This window comes from Lithobates pipiens, unplaced genomic scaffold (genome assembly GCF_037356315.1).
Source record: "Lithobates pipiens isolate NorthernLeopardFrog02 unplaced genomic scaffold, aLitPip1_a1.2 Scaffold_3, whole genome shotgun sequence".
Lineage (NCBI taxonomy): Eukaryota > Metazoa > Chordata > Amphibia > Anura > Ranidae > Lithobates > Lithobates pipiens.
The window spans coordinates 249,333,991-249,353,104 of record NW_027507790.1 but is presented as its reverse complement, the minus strand read 5'-3'; the positions used below and the strand labels follow the sequence as shown (position 1 = coordinate 249,353,104).

At 43.6% G+C, this 19,114-nt stretch overlaps 1 protein-coding gene across 2 annotated transcripts in view; it reads left to right on the top strand.

Moving 5' to 3' along the window:
• The window catches only part of MYO5B (myosin VB), a 382,616-nt gene that overhangs the window by 256,310 nt on the left and 107,192 nt on the right, over nucleotides 1-19,114 (top strand). For both annotated transcript variants that reach the window (XM_077463013.1, XM_077463012.1), the window contains exon 17: nucleotides 10,701-10,787. In XM_077463013.1, the coding sequence (XP_077319139.1) occupies nucleotides 10,701-10,787 (87 nt within the window). The remainder of the gene's footprint in view (nucleotides 1-10,700; nucleotides 10,788-19,114) is intronic.

The window sequence follows — 19,114 nt, the reverse complement described above, 5'->3', positions numbered from 1 at the left end:
CATTTTTCTCCTTCATTGAAATGTGCTGATGAGGCAGCACTGATGGGCACTGATAGGCTGCACTGAGGAGTGGCACTGATAGGCTGCACTGAGGAGTGGCACTGATAGGCTGCACTGAGGAGTGGCACTGATAGGCTGCACTGAGGAGTGGCACTGATAGGCTGCACTGAGGAGTGGCACTGATAGGCTGCACTGAGGAGTGGCACTGATGGGTGACACTGAAGGACACTGATAAGCAGCTCTGATAGGTGACATTGATGATTGGGCACTGGTGGGCACTGGCAGGTGGCACTGGAGGGCACTGCATAGTTTTTGTTTATAGTGCAAAAAATAAAAATGCTGCACTGGTGGGCACTAATAGGCTGCACTGGTGGGCACTGATAGGCGGCACTGGTTGGCACTGAGGAGTGGCACTGATAAGCAGCTCTGATAGGTGGCATTGATGATTAGGCACTGATGGGCACTGGTTGGCAGCACTAGTCTGCACTGGCAGGTGGCACTGGAGGGCACTGCATAGTTTTTTTTTTTTTTTTTTTTATAGTGCAAAAAATAAAAAATGCAGGTGTTCAAATACCACCAAAGGAAAGCTCTATAATTTTTTGGGAAAAAAATGACATAAATGTATTTGGGTACAGCGTCGCACGACCGCACAATTGTCAGGTAACGCAGCGCTGTATCGCAAAAAATTGCCTGGTCATGAAGGGGGGTAAATCTCCTGGAGGTCAAGTGGTTAAAGCACAGAAAGGACAAACATAGTCATTTTGATCTGCCAATGTGCGTGAATTTTCCCATAAAAAAAAAAAAAAAAAAAGATAGCATTTCTGTAAGTTAAACCCGGCTGGAAAGTTGTTTTTTGGTGAAGAAGGGTGAGTATAATGAGATGCAGGGTAGGACAGACGGATCATTGTCTACGTCCGCAGCCATTGTCACCAGCAGAGTCAGGTGTCCGGGTTCTAGTGTCTGCAGAATGCAGCCCGGAATTCACATAGTGGGAACCTCTCTGGAAATGAAGGATCGGGCTCACGTCTCCGGTACGGTAACCATACCTTTCACTTCTAAGCTTCATGTCTCTTGTCTGTCACATGACATGGCTTCTTTTTTTAAGAGTTGCGTTTACGTACTTTTTTTGGACCGTTGCAGTAAATTCAGGTAATTTCGAATTTACACAAATGGGGGGTCAGTTGTTGTATTTTATTTATTGGGGCTTGTACAGAGCTGCGAAACATCTCCAGGTTATTAGGAAGTATTATTATGTTTAAGCACTTCAGCCCCGGAAGATTTGGCTGCTCAATGACCAGGCTATTTTTTGCGATCCGGCACTTCATTCGCTTTTACTGACAATTGCACGGTCGTGTGATGTACCCACACAAAATTGACGTCTTTTTTTTTCCCCCCACAAATAGAGCTTTCTTTTGGTGGTATTTGATCACCTCTGCGGTTTTTATTTTTTGCGCTATAAACAAAAGAAGAGCAACAGTTTTTGAAGAAGAACACAATATCTTTTACTTTTTTCTATAATAAATAGCCCCATTTTTTTTAAACACATTTTTTCCTCAGTTTAGGCCGATATATATTCTTCTACATATTTTTGGTAAAAAAAATCGCAATAACCGTATATTGATTGGTTTGAGCAAAAGTTATAGCGTCTACGAAATAGGGGATAGATTTACGGCATTTTTATTATTATTTTTACTATTATTTTTTTACTAGTAATGGTGGCGATCAGTGATTTTTATCGGGCCTGCGATATTGCGGTGGACACTTTTGACACATTGTTGGGACCAGTGACATTTTTACAGTGATCATTGCTATAAAAATGCACTGATTACTGTATAAATGTCACTGGCAGGGAAGGGGTTAACACTAGGGGGCGATCAAGGTTGGTTAACTGTGTTCCCTCAGCATGTTCTAACTGTGGGGGGGGGGGGGGGTGGGACTGACTAGGGGATGAGAGAGATTGTTGTACATACTTGGTATGAACACACAATCTCTGTCTACTCCCCTAAAAGAACTGGGATTTGTGTGTTTACACACATACATCCCCTTTCTCGTTCTGTAACGAGCAATCCCAAGCACCCAGCTGGCATTCACATTGGCTCCGGGGACACGCTTTGGGTGCACACCGCTGGAGGTGTCTTAACCACTTCGCGCCGGGTGGACGTCCTGGGACGGCCTCAACTTTCGGTGGTTATAGCTGAATGATGCCTGAAGCCACAGACATCATTCAGATATCGGCATTTTCAGCCGGCGATTCCCTGCACCATAAGAATGATCATAGCGGCTGTTCCGCCGCTTGATCATTCTTACGGGCAGCAGGAGGGGACGGCCCCCGGATGATACCATTGAGATTTCCGGCGGACCAGATGGTCCCCGGAGTCTCTATGATCGTTCGGAGGCCGGGCGCGATGTTATGATGTCACGCCCGGCCTCTGCATTCAAAATAACGGCGCCACCTTGGCTGGGAAGCCGTGATCATCTTTTTTTTTTTTTTTTTTTTTTTTTTTGATTTTAGGCTTCCCAGCCTAGAGGTGAGATATGGGGTCTTATTGACCCCATATCTCACTGTAAATAGGTCCGATAGTGCCATATTCCTATTACAAAGGGATGTTTACATTCCTTGTAATAGGAATAAAAGTGATCACATTTTTTTATTTTATTTTTTAAGTGTCAAACTAAAAAAATAAAAGTAAAATTAACACAAAAAAAATAAATTAAAGCACCCCTGTCCCCGTGAGCTCGTACGCAGAAGCGAATGCATACGTAAGTCCCGCCCACATATGAAAACGGTGTGCAAACCACACATGTGAGGTATCGCCGCGAGCGAGAGCAATAATTCTAGCCCTAGACCTCCTCTGTAACGCAAAACATGTAACCAGTAAAAAAATGTAAAGCGTCGCCTATGGGGATTTTTAAATACCAAAGTTTGGCGCCATTCCACGAGCGTGTGCAATTTTGAAGCGTGATATGTTGGGTATCTATTTACTCGGCGTATCTTCATCTATCACATTGTGCAAAAAAAATTGGGCTAACTTTACTTTTTTTTTTTTTTTTTCTTTTAGCATGAAACAGTTTTTTTTCTGAAAAAAACGCATTAGAAAAAATTGCTGCGCAAATACCGTGCAAGATAAAAAGTTGCAACAACCGCCATTGTATTCTCTAGGGTCTTTGCTAAAAAAACATATATAATGTTTGGGGGTTCTATGTAATTTTCTAGCAAAAAAATTATGAATTTTACATGTAGGAGAGAAATGTCAGAATTGGCCTGGATGCGAAGTGGTTAAAGAGCCGAAGTACAGCTATGACAGCTCTTGCATGGGAGCCAACGTGCCACAGTATAATTGCGGTGGCTGGTCCGGAAGCGGCTAAAGTATATTCAAACCCTAATTGGATGATATTTAAAGTGTTAATAAACCCACAACAGTAAAATCAGTCTGTATATGCAGTAAAGCATGCTTGTTATACGCATTGTGGAACCTAAGGGGTTAATCCTCCACATTGTGTAAAAGGTCTGTTTGAACCTGTCATCTCTGATCCTCCCCCTTCTTCTACTGTCCCCAATCCATCTCCTGATAGAACAGAGCCTTGGGGCTAAATGACACTCTGCACATGCTCAGTTTGATGTGTATTGGTAGAGCGTTTTCTTCTTGGGAGATTGCATGTGATCAGCACAGGGTCAATCGGCACTGTCCAGACAGAGGGTCAGGGGTCCTGCAGCCTTATGGGTCAGGGCGGAATGAAAACTCCTACAAGCTTTAACCAAGCTTTAACCAGGACACTCTGCACATGCTCAGTTTGATGTGTATTGGTAGAGCGTTTTCTTCTTGGGAGATTGCATGTGATCAGCACAGGGCCAATCGGCACTGTCCAGACAGAGGGTCAGGGGTCCTGCAGCCTTATGGGTCAGGGCGGAATGAAAACTCCTACAAGCTTTAACCAGACATTGATAGAAGTCACAAGACTGCTATATACTGCTTATGATAAAGGGTATTTAGAAGTTTATATTTACTAAAATAATTGCATTTCCATGTACTGTGGGAGACCAGATATAGTGAATGCAGGTCCTGGGTTTAGTAAAACTTTAAGCTATCCACACACATTAAGATTTCTCTCATTTAGCCCCATGTGCTGAATGAGAGAAATCAATGGATTCCCATCATCCAGTGGAATCTCTACTACTGGCCAATGTATTCTGACAGCCTCTGCTCCCGCAGCTGTCGGAATACCCAAACAGTGACCGCAGCCATTCCAATGATTCAGGAGCTCCTTTAATTTTTAGATTAAAGTCTCTCAAGCTTGGTGGGGCCAACAGGGCCACCCATGGCTTCATTTTCAGGTGATTCAGAAAGTATTGGCCAGAAATTGAGCCTCAAATGGCCAGAATTAGTTTGTTAAAGCACTGAGTATCTTAAAATTTTATTTCATTTATTCTATGCTTAAAGGTAAAAAAAAAAACCTCCTTTATGCAGCTACCCCCACCCCCCAAATACTTACCCGAGCCTGATTTTGATCCAGCAATGTGCATGAGAGGAGAGGCTCTATCAGCTCTCTCTCTCTTCATTGGCTCAGACACAGCAGTGGGAGGAATTGGCTCCTACTAAAGTCAATGTAGAGCTTTTAAAGTGTTTGCAAATGCCTTGCTTCAATAGGCTTCCTTCTTAGGTGCAACCAGTTCCCCAAAGGTTCCTCTACAGGGTCTCCAAACTTTCTAAGCAAAGGGCCAGTTTATTGTCCTTCAAACTTTAGAGGGGCCGAACTGTAGTTAGTGGAATTAGAAAAAGTCTTGGTGTCAGTGGGATTATACACAAGTCTATAGATAGATACAACCATACATAGATCAAAATTCTTATCCCTGTATGGCCGGTTGTAGGGTGTCAATACTGCTCCTCTTTATAGAGAGTATGGTGACTAAGTATTGTTTACCTTGGAACAGGAGCTGGCAGAAAAATGCAGCTGAAAAAAAAAAAATGCTTGTTTTGGCACATGCACATGCCTTTATGAACTTCCATGTATAAAAAGTGCAAATCTGCTTCTCTTAGGAATGCAACTTTGGGGCATTTTTTTTTTTTTTACACCCCAAAACACATTGGGGTTGCTTTACTAAAACTGGAGAGTGCAAAATCTGGTCCAGCGGTGCATGGTAGCCAATCAGCTTCTAGCTTCAGCTTGTTCAATGAAAGCGGAATTCCATCCGTTTTTAAGTTTATTAAAAGTCAGCAGCTCCAAAAATCACAGCTGCTGACTTTTAATAAACTGACACTCACCTGCCCCACAGTCCAGCGATGCGGCCGCCCGAAGGCTAGCTCCCCTCCGCCTCTTCTCCTCGGCACCTACATGGTAACTGTGGGCACCCAGCCGTGATAGCTTACGTCTTCACGGCTGGGCACGCACTGCGCATGCGCCAGTCGCGCTGCGCTCTTATTGGCCAGCCGATCTTCTGGGACCTATCGCGTGTTCCAAATGATTGCTGGCAAGGAGGGACTGTCTAGGGCGAGAGGAGGAGTCACCTAGGTGGCTGAAGATATGAAGCAGGAAGTGGGACAGGAAGTCCCACGAAAAAAAGGGTACACCCTCCCCCCTACAAAAAAAGACATGCCAAATGTGGCATGTCAGGGGGCGAGGGGTGCTTAAAGCAGAAGATCCACTTTTGGGTGGAATTCAGCTTTAAGCTTTGACAAAAAACAAACAAACTGAAAGCTGATTTCTATACAGAGCTGCACCAGATTTTGCACTCTCCAGTAATTCACCCCCAGTATGTAAATATTGATTGGGCACATTAGCTAACTTGCAACCGACACACGCCCCTGAAAGCGGCGTTTCTCGGGTCCGTGTGCATGAGGCCTAAGGACAGATAAGCTGTAATATATTACTTTTTTTTTTTTTTTTTCCCTTGGGTTTGAATACACTTTAAGGGCTCTTTCACATGGGCTTGTCTGTGTACGGACTCTGCTTTTCTTAGCGGGGATCGCTGAGGTCCGTCTCCTATCACTGTGCTGAGATGGACCTGTCAAAGCCCCGCTCTCCTCTATGGAGATCGGATGAAAACTGACCGCCTGTGCATTTTTCATCCTATCCAATCTGATTTTCCAGACGGGATTTCACGGGCAGGATCAGATTAGATGCTGGTGGATGTCAGTGGATATATCACCGCCATGCCATAGGGGTGCATGGAGCGTCCAATCAGGTCCTCCTGAAAAACTGACTGGTGAGCCTGATTGGAATGCCCGTGTGAAAGGGGCCTAAGGGCTCTTTCACACAGGCCATCTGCCCGTCGGACTCCACTTTGTTCCGCGGGGGATAGGATGACAGGTCCCTCTCCGCTCACTGTGCAGAGACAGACCTGTCAGAGCCCCACTGTCCTCTATGGGGAGATCAGATGAAAACGGACCGCCTGTCTGTTTTCATCCAATCTGCCAGACGGATGAAAAATAAGGTCTCCATCTGTCTGGATTTCACGGACAGGATCGGCTCCGTAGGGGAGACTGGAGGGTCCAGTCGGGTCCGCCTGAAAAACTGACCGGTGGACCTGATTGGGAAGCCCGTGTGAAAGGGGCCTAAAGATAATGCGAATAAAAATCTTCCTCATTGGTAAAAGGAAGTACAGTGTCTTTGGTTATAATGTCGCTTTAGTTGCAGCTCACGCAGTGAAATATAAAGGAAAATAAAGTCAGGGATTTCTGTCCACTATGGGACTCGTCCAGGCTCGGTGAATGGCGGGGAGCAGCTGGTACTAACAGAACGCATGGCATCTCTCATAGCCATAAACATTCTCTACACACAGATGGGGCCGTCCGGCTCATTGTTATGAAACTCATGTGTGCTAATAAAGTGGCATAAGGACGCCACAAAACATTTTGGAAAGAAGAAAGTAATAGAGCAGCAGAATGTGGAGTTTATTCTACTAATTCTGACACACACATTGGTTATGAAGTTGTCGTGTAGTAAGGATGGAACATTAAAATGTGTCTAAAGACTAAACTTTTTTTGGATTGTGCGTGGAAAGATTACAACTATACAAAGAATTGAATTGCTGTCTGGGTCCTTGCTGGGAAGATTCGTACTCTGTCCTCATAACAAGGTGAAAGTAATGGGAAATCCAAATTTTTACTGTTGTCACAAGAACAGAAGGTGAGGGGAAATATTCTAGTAGAGCCCCCTGGTCTGGTGACAACAAAGATCTTTGTGCCCAACCTGTAGCAATGAGACCACATTGAGACCCTTTGGCAATTATTGTGCGGGCCATCTCCTGTAGCATGTTTTTCTCTTGTAGCAATGTCCACAGTCCCTGACTATTACTTGTAGCATGCCTGTAGTCTCTGACTAGCTCTTGTTGCATGTCTAGTCTGTGGCTATCTCTTGTAGCATGTCCATCTCCTGTAGCATGTCTGAGGTCTCTCACCATCTCTTGTAGTGTGCCTGTAGTCTGTGGCCAGCTCCTGTAGCATGTCTGCAGTCTCTGGCCATCTCTTGTAGGTTGTCTATAGTCCCTGATTATCACCTGTAGCTTGTCTGCAATCTCTGATCATCTTTTTAGCATGTGCATAGTCTCTGACCATCTCCTGTAGCATGTCTGTAGTCTCATACCATCTCCTGTATCCTGTCCTCAGTTTCTGACCATCTCTTGTAGCATCTCCATAGTCTTTGACCATCTGTAGCATTTCTCCAGTCTGACCATCTCTTGTAGCATGCCCATAGTCTTTGACCATCTGTAGCATTTCTCCAGTCTGACCATCTCTTGTAGCATGCCCATAGTCTTTGACCATCTGTAGCATTTCTCCATTCTGGCCATCTCTTGTAGCATGCCCATAGTCTTTGACCATCTGTAGCATTTCTCCAGTCTGACCATCCTCTGTAGCATGTCTACAGTCTTTGACAGGTTTCTCTGGCAATACATCCACTGAATAGTAAGTATGGGCCTTGACAGCATTTGAAAAAAATCACATACGATCAGAGGGGCTCCCTTAAAAAAATACGATCCAATTTGAAGCCACTGGCATGAGGCTGCATATTGCCTAGGACAGTGATGGCGAACCTTGGCACCCCAGATGTTTTGGAACTACATTTCCCATGATGCTCATGCACTCTACAGTGTAGTTGCGCATCATGGGAAATGTAGTTCCAAAACATTTGGGGTGCCAAGGTTCGCCATCACTGGCCTAGGTTAACCTTCTGAAGCCAGGAATGTACACATAGAGAAGTGCCTATTGCCTTTCCGGGGCTAGGCATACAAGCAGGACCGTTTTTAAGGCAGGGAAAGAGGGGCAGCTGCCCTGGGCCCCATCATTGTTGTGGGGCCCAAAACAGCTGCCTCATACGTGCCAACTATCCCAGCTTAAATCCCCTCATCCCTTGAAGTTTAAGTCCCGTGCTGTGTCCTGATATCTCAATGTAAACTTCTGCTGCTGCTGCCCAGTTCTGCCCTATTGCCATGTACAGATGGCTCACCTGCAGACCCAGTGTTTACATGTAAATAACCTGCATTAATATGTAAATAGTGGCAGCATTAATATGTAAATAGTAGTGGACTGTGGTGCTGATGTGTAAATAAAGGCGGCATTTATATGTATAGCATGTCCCCCTGAGGTCACATCCACCACCACTTCTGCTGAATTCTGCCCACTGGGGAGGTAAAGGAGCATGCTTGAAAGTCCTGCCTACAACTGTGGTCATTAAGCCCAACATCAGTCTGTTCTGCAAAAGTAAACAAATTGGAGGTGGATTCTTCAAAATAACATAGTGACACCGCACCCTGAATTTTGGTGCATGTGAATACGCAGGCAGGCAGTGAGGAGATGATGTGCTGTAACCTTTAGCAACCAATCAGTGAGCAGTAATGCTGTGCGGTAACCTCTAACAACCAATTAGTGAGTGGTATAGATGTTCAGTAACCTCTAGCAATCAATCGAGGAGCAGTATTGATGTAAAGTAATCTCTAGCAACCAATAAACAAGCAGAAATCATGTGCTGTAACCTCTAGAAAATAACAGTGAGCCTTAATGTGTGCTGTAACCTCTAGCAGCCAGTCAGTAAGTGGTAATGATATACTGTAACCTCTGGCAACCAATCACAATCACTGCCTGATCTGAATCAGTAAACTGATTTTGAGTCTGATTGATATTTATTGTATGTCTCAAAGCATGTGGAGAGCGAAATTGCGTGGAAGAGGTGGCCCAAGAAAATGTTTGCCCAGGGTCCAGTCAATATTAAAGACGGCCCTGCATGCAAGATATGCATTCTGATACCCTCTAGTGTTTCAGTATAAATTTATATGTCAACTGCCCTTGGTCACCTCGATAGCAGAAAATAAAATCTGATTTAAAAAAAACATATGGCCCTTTGGTGATGTCAGGGAGCTGCACTTGAGGCCTCCTTTATCAAACAAGTTCACTACCATTGGTTTAAGACAGTGGCCGGTTATCTCTGGCTGGTGGGCCGAATGTGGCCCTTTGCTTGCTTTTATATGGCCTTTGGGGCACTATTCCTCCCACTGACACCAACAAAGAGGTACCACTGACACCAACACTGGTCAAAAATTCCTCTTGCTGAGATCAACGATGGGGCATTTTTTTCTTCCACCTACACCATTGATGGGACATTATTCCTCCCACTGACACCAGCAAATGGGCATAATTACTCACACTGATATAAACAATACACACAATTCCTCCAATTAATACCAATGATGGGGCACTATTCCTCCCACTAATACAAATGAAAGGGCACTAGTCCTCCCACTAATACCAATGATGGGACACTATGCCTCCCACTAATACCAATGATGGGGCACTATTCCTCCCACTAATACAAATGAAAGGGCACTATTCCTCCCACTAATACCAATGATGGGGCACTATGCCTCTCACTAATACCAATGATGGGGCACTATGCCTCTCACTAATACCAATGATGGGGCACTATGCCTCCCACTAATACCAATGATGGGGCACTATGCCTCCCACTAATACCAATGATGGGGCACTATTCCTCCCACTAATACAAATGAAAGGGCACTATTCCTCCCACTAATACCAATGATGGGACACTATGCCTCCCACTAATACCAATGATGGGGCACTATGCCTCCCACTAATACCAATAATGGGGCACTATTCCTCCCACTAACACCAATGATGGGGCACTATTTCTCCTTCCACTGATTGTAGGCACTATATGATTTTTTTTTTTAATCCCATTGAAGCTGCGGTATTTTCTACTCCCACTGGCTGCTCTGGCCCCCCTAAAATCTGAAGGACAGTAAACTGGCCCTTTGTTTAAACAATTTGGAGACCCCTGATCCAAGAGGAAATTTTTACTCTTTCCATACTAATTCCCTAAATTTCCTTACTGTTTAGTTTTCAGGATAGGAAGCGACAGGACATAGCCAGCACAAAAACCTGATAGGTGCATGAATCGCAAAAGTGGTCGAACAGAATGATAAATCATTTGGTGGAGAAAGCAAATTGCATTTGTGTCCTTCAGCCGTGTATTTAGCAATTTGTCTGGCACTTGGGCTTTAAATTTGTGTTTTGCCTGATGTTCGGCCTTATAATAATTCTACATCTGTTACATTGCAACCACAAAGGCATGTGAATTCTCCCTTTTGATAAAAATGAATGCAGGCCTGTGTCAAGTCTCAATGACTGGCACAGAATTGTTTTTGCTTTTCTGGCATAACTTCTAATCTACAATTTATTGTCTTCCAGCTTCGATCCCAAACGAGCCGTACAGCAGCTGAGGGCGTGTGGAGTCCTGGAGACAATCAGGATCAGCGCTGCTGGCTATCCATCTAGGTACGTTCCTTCCTTCCACCCATCCCTCCGCTCCCTAGGCGACTGTAAATCCTTAATAGATCGATCTGGAGCTGGAGGCCGGTACTGCTATAGATTTGCTTTGAGAAGGCTTTCGAAAAGAGCCGTCCTGTTCATTGTTTAAGGCCGGGTTCACACCGCTGCGATGCGGGAACGCCGCAAATCCGCGGCGTTTTCCCGCATCGCATTACTCCCGCCGGCAGTTCACACTGCCCTATGCGGACGGCTGGGAGTGTCAATGACATGTTAATGACACCCCCAGATCCGTCCGCATATCGCAGTGCGATCTGCCGACTCGCACAGGAATCGGATCGCATGGTGTGAACCCCCATGCGATCCGATTCTGTTGCGGACCAAAAAAAGGGTCCCGTGCGATTTTGCTGCGGGAGCGATGCGAATTCAGCCATACTATCTGTATGGCTGAACTCGCATCGCTACGGAGATCGGATGTGATTTGCGGTGCGAATCACATCCGGATCTCCCCCCGCAGCAGTGTGAACCCAGCCTTATAGTGAGTTTAGTATTAAAGCAGACCAGTCAGCTCTCTGACGTTAAAAATATCACCCAAGGGCGTCTATGGGGTGGTGTAGGCACTCTCTGAGGCCCTCTGACAGCCAACAGAAGAGTTTGGCTTACAGGTGCATGCACAAGTTGGGAGATTGTTATAATCCTTGCACAGAACGAAAAAATCCAGCCGCATTAATTGTGCAATTTTCATCATTTTTTTTTTTTTTTTTTTCGAAAATCTTTTTATTTTTCTTAATAAACAGACAGACAATACAAATGTACATTAAAGAGGAAGTAAACTCTCCCACTCTGATGCTTCTTTTCATTTAGTCCATTATAATAAGTAATTATCAAAGTATAGCCACTATAATCCAGCCCAAATCGCATATTACTTACTGTTTAAAGAAGCATTAAAAAACTTGTTTCCAGGGTTTAGGCAGCCCCATCGTAAGTATTGTTTTCTGAGTCCACAGTGGAGTGCATTTCCGCCCTTACATTGAGCACTTCCTGTACTGTTAACCAAGCCTCCTTCTCAATCCAACTTTTCTATGGCAACCCTGCTTCCCTGTTCATAGCTGAATTGTTTTATTTCATAGTATTTACTTGTGCTGATTATGTAGTGTTGGTCTGTGTGAGTCCTATCAGCTTCAACTGATAAGACTGTAGTACTGCTGTCCCATTCCCTGCTTTACACTGTATGTGAGGTCACATGGTCACATAGCGTGTAGAAGGAAGCTTTGAATGATTACACAGACACCTGGGAGTTCAGTGTTGTGCCGTAGGAAGTCCTGATAACAGATAGATAAGACATAGAGAGTGTGCTGTAAATCAGGGGAGATCTGGGCATGCTCAGTGACTTCATTCTAAAGAACAAAAAGGATTACAATACTAAACAAGTAAGGAGATGTCTACAAGCAGTGTTCATTAGGGATTTTTATGCTCATTTACATGGGACAAAGTTGTGGGGAAGGGTTTACAAACACTTTAAGGCCCTGTGGACAATCTTATATTGGATGAGGCAGTCTCTTAGGGAGACAAGTCTTTTAAAGGGGAAGTCCCATATGTCCTCCGAGTCCAGCTCTGGAACATCTGGGACCCATTGTTGATTGTTGATGGAGCCTGGACAATTCAGGAGATGAGACCCCGGAGGAGATGTGTATATGTAGTAGCGCAGAATCCGCTCTAGGCCTGTTTCTCGCCTGAGGGGAATTGATCCCTGAAAACATGGGACAACTGCAAGTATCGAAATAGATGTGATGGTGGGACATGGTCATTTTCATAATTTATTTGCCGGGAAAAGTGTGTTGTGATGTAAATGGGAGACGGTTTGGGTTGGATAAAAAAAGCACTTCAGAATAATCTTGCCAATCTGATAACTTGGCTCTTTTTTTTTTTTGGCTGGCTCCAGTTACACTGATGCCTCTCTTTGCAATTAATGTTTGTTCAAATTCAAAGCGTTTAATAAATGCTCCATAAAGTATTGATTAAACGGCTTTCTGCGGTAATCGTGATCACCGCGCTGCAGCGGTTAGCCGGTCTGCGGAAATCTTTTTTCATTCATTGCATAAATAATCCGGATATTTCTTCACCATTTCATGTTTTGCCTTGGGATGTCAGAGAGAAAGTATTATCTTCACTGAGCGTTTGGATAATGTCCAAGCAATGAAATATAATTGGATCTTTTGTAATGGCTCCTAATATTCCGCCCATCCAAGATGAAATTGGGTACTGCTTGCAATGGCTTATTTTTTATTCTTTGTTTATTGAAAGGAATGTATCATTTTGTTCACATATTCTATATTTACTATGATCAAGAGTAGAAAAATAACATTTAAAGTCAGGTAAATATCAACTTGGGGATGGCACCTGTATAGTGATGTTCACTTGTTTATTAAAAGCAATGTATTAATTTATTCCCACTCTTTTTTTTTTTTTTTTTTTTTTACTATGATCAAGATAAAAAAAAAACTTAAAAAAAGTTTTCTTTGGAAGTCAGTTAAATATCAGCCCAGATAGGGCATTACCAGTATAGCGACATTCACTTGTTTTTATTAAAAGGATTGTGCATTTTTTTCACATAAAGATTATGGGGTTTATTTACTAAAGCTGGAGAGTGCAAAATCAGTCTCACTTCTGCATAGAAACCAATCAGCTTCCAGGTTTTATTGCCAAAGCTTCATTGAACAAGCTGAGGTTAGAAGCTGATTGGCTACCATGCACAGCTGCACCAGATTGTGTGTGTGTACCAAATTTACCCCTATGTGTCTTTATTTACTATGATCAAGATCTAAAAAATAACAGTAAAAAAAAAAATATTTATTTACTTTTTTTGGAGATCTGTTAATTATCAAATCAGGTGAGGCGAGTACACGAGGGTCTGCGAGGGCACGCTTGTCTGCGGGTGCACGTGGTCTGCAAGTACCTGTGTATTGTCTTGTTGAGTACCTGTGTAGTGTATTGAGTATTAGTGTCATCAAGCTAGTTTTTAGGTAATTTGGACAGGGTATAATCCCCAATCCTCATTAAATTGATAGGTACGATGCCCGGCGGGTGTGGAGATGCGACTTGGTGTACATCTTGCAGCATGTATGCGTTCCTTGATTATCTGATCGAGGGTGAATACTGTTGTGCAAAATGTAAGCACATTGTTAACCTGGAAGCCAAGTTTCTGAATATAGGGAAGCAACTGTCAGCACGTAGAAGACCCTCCATGTTAAAGGAGAGCCAGGAATGTACCCGGCAGGGGCCAGCACAGAGGCGGGTGGAGACAAAGAGGTGCAGGCACCAGAAATGAGTAGATGGGGGACAGGAGGGATAGAGGGGGAAGTGTCAGGTAGGCCGATCCAGGGCTGGAGCATCCCACTAAGTACGCTCCATTGAGTGACATTGGAGAAACCAGTCAGGGACCAACACTGCTGGAGCTGAGGGACTCTCCTAACTGCCGGGGGAAGAACTCCTCCAGTGAGAGTGGGGAGAAAGTGAAGGGAAAGGATAGACCAATTCCGGTGGTAGGGGACTCAATTCTTAGAAGGACAGAGAGGGCAATCTGTGACAAAGACCTGAAGTGCCAAACTGTATGCTGTCTACTGGGCGCTCTGGTTCGGCACATCACTGATCTGGTGGACAGATTACTGGCAGGGGCTGGGGAAGACCCAGGCTGTCATGGTGCACGGTGGCACCAATAACAAAGTCAGAGGCAGATGGAGTGTCCTAAAGAACAATTCTAGGGACTTGGGAGCTAAATTGAGGAAAAGGACCTCAAAGGTAGTATTCTCAGGAATACTACCTTTACCTCGAGCCACAGAAAGGCAGACGGAGATTAGGGAAGTAAACAAGTGGCTAAGGTGCTGGTGTAGTAACAAGGGGTTTGGATTCCTGGAGGACTGGGGCCAATTTCTCATTCGGTCACAAGTACTATAGAAGGGACGGACTGCACCTAAAATGAGGAGGGTGCATATCTGGGGGAGTAAATATGGCCAAAAAGTTAGAGGGGTTTTTAAACTAGGTGAGGGGGGGGGGGGGTCCAGAGGTAGAGATAGTCAGCGCAGAACATATTCCAGAGGGTAGTATTGGGGACATTAGTGGTAGGTTGACTAAAGCACATAAACCCAAGGTAAGTATAGTAACAAGTCCTAGTTACAATCTCAGAACACCCAGTAAGAGGATAGTATGCGACCGGTCTAAACTACGTGGCATGTTCACCAATGCCAGGAGCCTGGCGGACAAGATAGGTGAACTATAGAGATACTGTTGTACGAGGAGGATTTGGATTTTGTGGGAATTTCAGAGACCTGGTCTCATGACAGCTCCCATGATTGGCTGGCAACCATTCAAGGGTATACCCTTTATCGCAGGGGTAGAGAGGGTAAAAAAAAAAAGGGGAAGGGGTATGTCTATATATCAAGAATAATCTACAAGTGAATGTGAGGGATGACATCACTAAGGGAACTAGGGATGAGGTGAAATCATTATTGGTAGAGCTCCAAAGGGATGAAGCTAAGGGGAAAATAATACTAGGAGTATGCTGTAGGCCCCTTAACCTGAGGGAGGAGGGGGAGACGGACCTCAAATCACAATTTGAATTAGCAGCAAGGATGGGAAGTGTTATCATAATGGAGGATTTTAATTATTCAGACTGGGTGGAACCACACATTCATCTAAGGCTCCCCAGTTCCTGTCATGTCTTGCAGGACAATTTCATGAGTCAGATGGTAGATGCACCAACTAGAAATAAAGTATTACTAGATCTGCTGATTACCAACAATACAGACCTGACCACAGATTTGGAAATACGGGACAATTTAGGAAACCGCGATCACAGGTCAATTGGCTTCAGTATAAATCACCCAAATAGGAAACATTAGGGGAATACAAAGACACTGAATTTCAAAAGAGCCAACTTCTCTAAACTACAAACCTCGCTAGAAGGCATAAATTGGGATAATTAAAAAAGAGTGCTGCGCAAATAATGCCACAAAAAATAAATAATGTATAAAAATGTGAAGAAAAACAAGAGTCAATGTAAATATTTCAAAAATAAACACACCAATAGTGTAAGTGTGTAGTAAAAAAGTACTGGAGAAAGAACAGGACCAAATGTTCCAAAAGATCAGGCTCCCAGAACTCTCACCTCAGAGATGGAATAATAAGGCAAAAGAAAGTAATTCCAGTGGACTTCTCCTTCACTTCTCTGTGCACAATCATCAAATGGTATAAACTTCTACCACTAGAGGGCCGATTCAATCTCTTATGAGTAATGCTGCAGCATAAGTATCCTCGTGGTATGAAACTTAAAGAAAACACAGAGGGGAAGGGGGAAGGGAGAGAGAAAGGGGACTCCAATAGTGTAGTGGTTTCCAAAACTGAATAAATTTATTTAAGAGAAAGCAAATGGACTCTCACATTTAAAAAGAAAATATCAAACAGAAAGAGATCTGGCGTGTACAGCCAGTCTTACGCTCGTTCCGGTATTCCTACGGCCACTCCCTACGCGTTACGTCACCACGTGACTTCTTCATGGGGATGATTGTGCACAGAGAAGTGAAGGAGAAGTCCACTGGAATTACTTTCTTTTGCCTTATTATTCCATCTCTGAGGTGAGAGTTCTGGGAGCCTGATCTTTTGGAACATTTGGTCCTGTTCTTTCTCCAGTACTTTTTTACTACACACTTACACTATTGGTGTGTTTATTTTTGAAATATTTACATTGACTCTTGTTTTTCTTCACATTTTTATACATTATTTATTTTTTGTGGCATTATTTGCGCAGGACTCTTTTTTAATTATTCAAGTGATAGTTTGTGTTTACTATTTTGTCCCGCTGCATTTTCTGTTTCATTTAGTAGCACTTGCACTTTTGTTATTCCACAGATTGTTACATTATACTTTGTTATGCACGTAGATTTATTTCACGTCTAGCACATAGTGGCGCGAGGGTCCATTTTACACATAAATTGGGATAACATCTTAGGAACAAAAAACACAGAGGAGAGAAATTGGTTCGCTTTAAGAGCATATTAAATAAGGGCATTAGCCAGTGCATCCCATGGGGTAATAAAGAGCGAACAAAAGTCCTGGATGGCTTAACTCCAATGTAAAAATGCATATAAAAGCAAAGGAGAAGGCCTTCAAAAAATATAAGGTTGAGGGATCATCATCAGCATTCAAACTTCATAAAGAATGCAATAAGAAATGTAACGGTGCAGTTAGGGAGGCTAAGATAGAACATGAAAGACACATAGCGGAGGAGAGCAAAACAAATCCAGAGAAATTCTTTAACCACTTAAGCCCGGACCATTTTGCAGCTAAAGGACCAGCCCCTTTTTGCGATTCGGCACTGTGTTGATTTAACTGACAATTGCGCGGACGTGCGACGTGGCTCCCAAACAAAATTAGCGTCCTTTTTTTCCCACAAATAGAGCTTTCTTTTGGTGGTATTTGATCACCTCTGTGGTTTTTATTTTTTGCGCTATAAACAAAAATAGAGCACCAATTTTGAAAAAAATGCAATATTTTTTACTTTTTGCTATAATAAATATCCCCAAAAAATATATAAAAAAAACATTTTTTCCTCGGTTTCGGGCGATGAGTATTCTTCTACATGTTTTTGGTAAAAAAAAAAGTACAAAATAGGGGATAGTTTTATGCCATTTTTATTAATAATTTTTTTTACTAGTAATGGCCGCGATCAGCGATTTTTATTGTGACTGCGACATTATGGCAGACACGACGGACAATTTTGACACTTTTTTGGGACCATTGGCATTAATACAGCGATCAGTGAGATTAAAAATGCATTGATTACTGTAAAAATGCCATTGGCAGTGAAGGGGTTAACACCAGCGGGCAGTGAAGGCGTTTAGTGTGACCTAATGTGTGTTTTTCTACTGTAGGGGGGCGTGGTTTGGCGTGTGACGTCATTGATCGTCGTCCCCTATGACAGAGAACAGACGATCAGTGATAGGCAACTAGGAAGCACGGGGAGAGGTTTGTTTACACTTGCCTCTCCCTGTTCTTCAGCTCTGTGAACCGATCGTGGGACACCGGCGTCGATCGGGTCCCGCGGCCACGGTCATGGAGCTCAGGACCGGGTCGCGTGCGGGACCCACGGCTGGGCTCTTAAAGGGCAACGTACCTGTACGTGCTTGTGCCCAGCCATGCCATTCTGCCAGCGTATATCGGTGTGAGGTGGTCCTTAAGTGGTCAAGTATGTAAACCATAAAAATTGGAGGACGGACCATATTGGCCCCATAAAGAATGAGGAAGGACATCTGATTATAAAGGATGCGGAGATGGCGAAGGTATTGAATTTATTCTTCTCCTCAGTCTCCACAAGGGAATCAGGGAGCTTCAGTAACCAAAACTGCAGTGTTTATCCTCATGACACATCTCAGGAAGCACCCTCATGGCTAACAGAGGACAGAATTAGAATTAGACTTGGGAAACTTAGCATTAATAAATCACCGGGATCGGATGGCTTGCACCCGAGGGTACTTGGCAAACTCAGTCAAGTAATTGCCAAACCATTGTTCCTAATTTGTACTGACTGGAATGGTACCGGCGGATTGGAGAAAAGCCAATGTAGCACTAATATTTAAAAAGGGCCCAAAATACATCCCTGGGAATTACAGACCAGTTAGCCTAACATCAATAGTATGCAAGCTCTTGGAGAGGATGATAAGGGACTATATACAAGATTTTAGTAATGAGAACGGTATCATTAGCAGTAATCAGCATGGATTCATGAAGAATCGTTCTTGCCAAACCAATCTACTAACCTTCTATGAGGAGGTGAGTTGTCATCTAGATAAAGGAAGGCCCGTAGATGTGGTGTATCTGGATTTTGCAAAAGCATTTGACACAGTTCCCCATAAATGTTTACTGTACAAAATAAGATCCATTGGCATGGACCATAGGGTGAGTACATGGATTGAAAACTGGCTACAAGGGCGAGTTCAGAGGGTGGTGATAAATAGGGAGTACTGGGAAAGGTCAGGGGTGGGTAGTGGGGTCCCCCAGGGTTCTGTGCTGGGACCAATCCTATTTAATTTGTTCATAAATGACCTGGAGGATGGGGTAAACAGTTCAATCTCTGTATTTGCGGACAATACTAAGCTAAGCAGGACAATAACTTCTCCGCAGGGTGTGGAAACCTTGCAAAAAGATCTGAACAAATTAATGGGGTGGCAACTACATGGCAAATGAGGTTCAATGTAGAGAAAAGTAAAATAATGCATTTGGTTGGCAAAAATATGAATGCAATCTATACACTGGGGGAGGACCTCTGGGGGAATCTATGATGG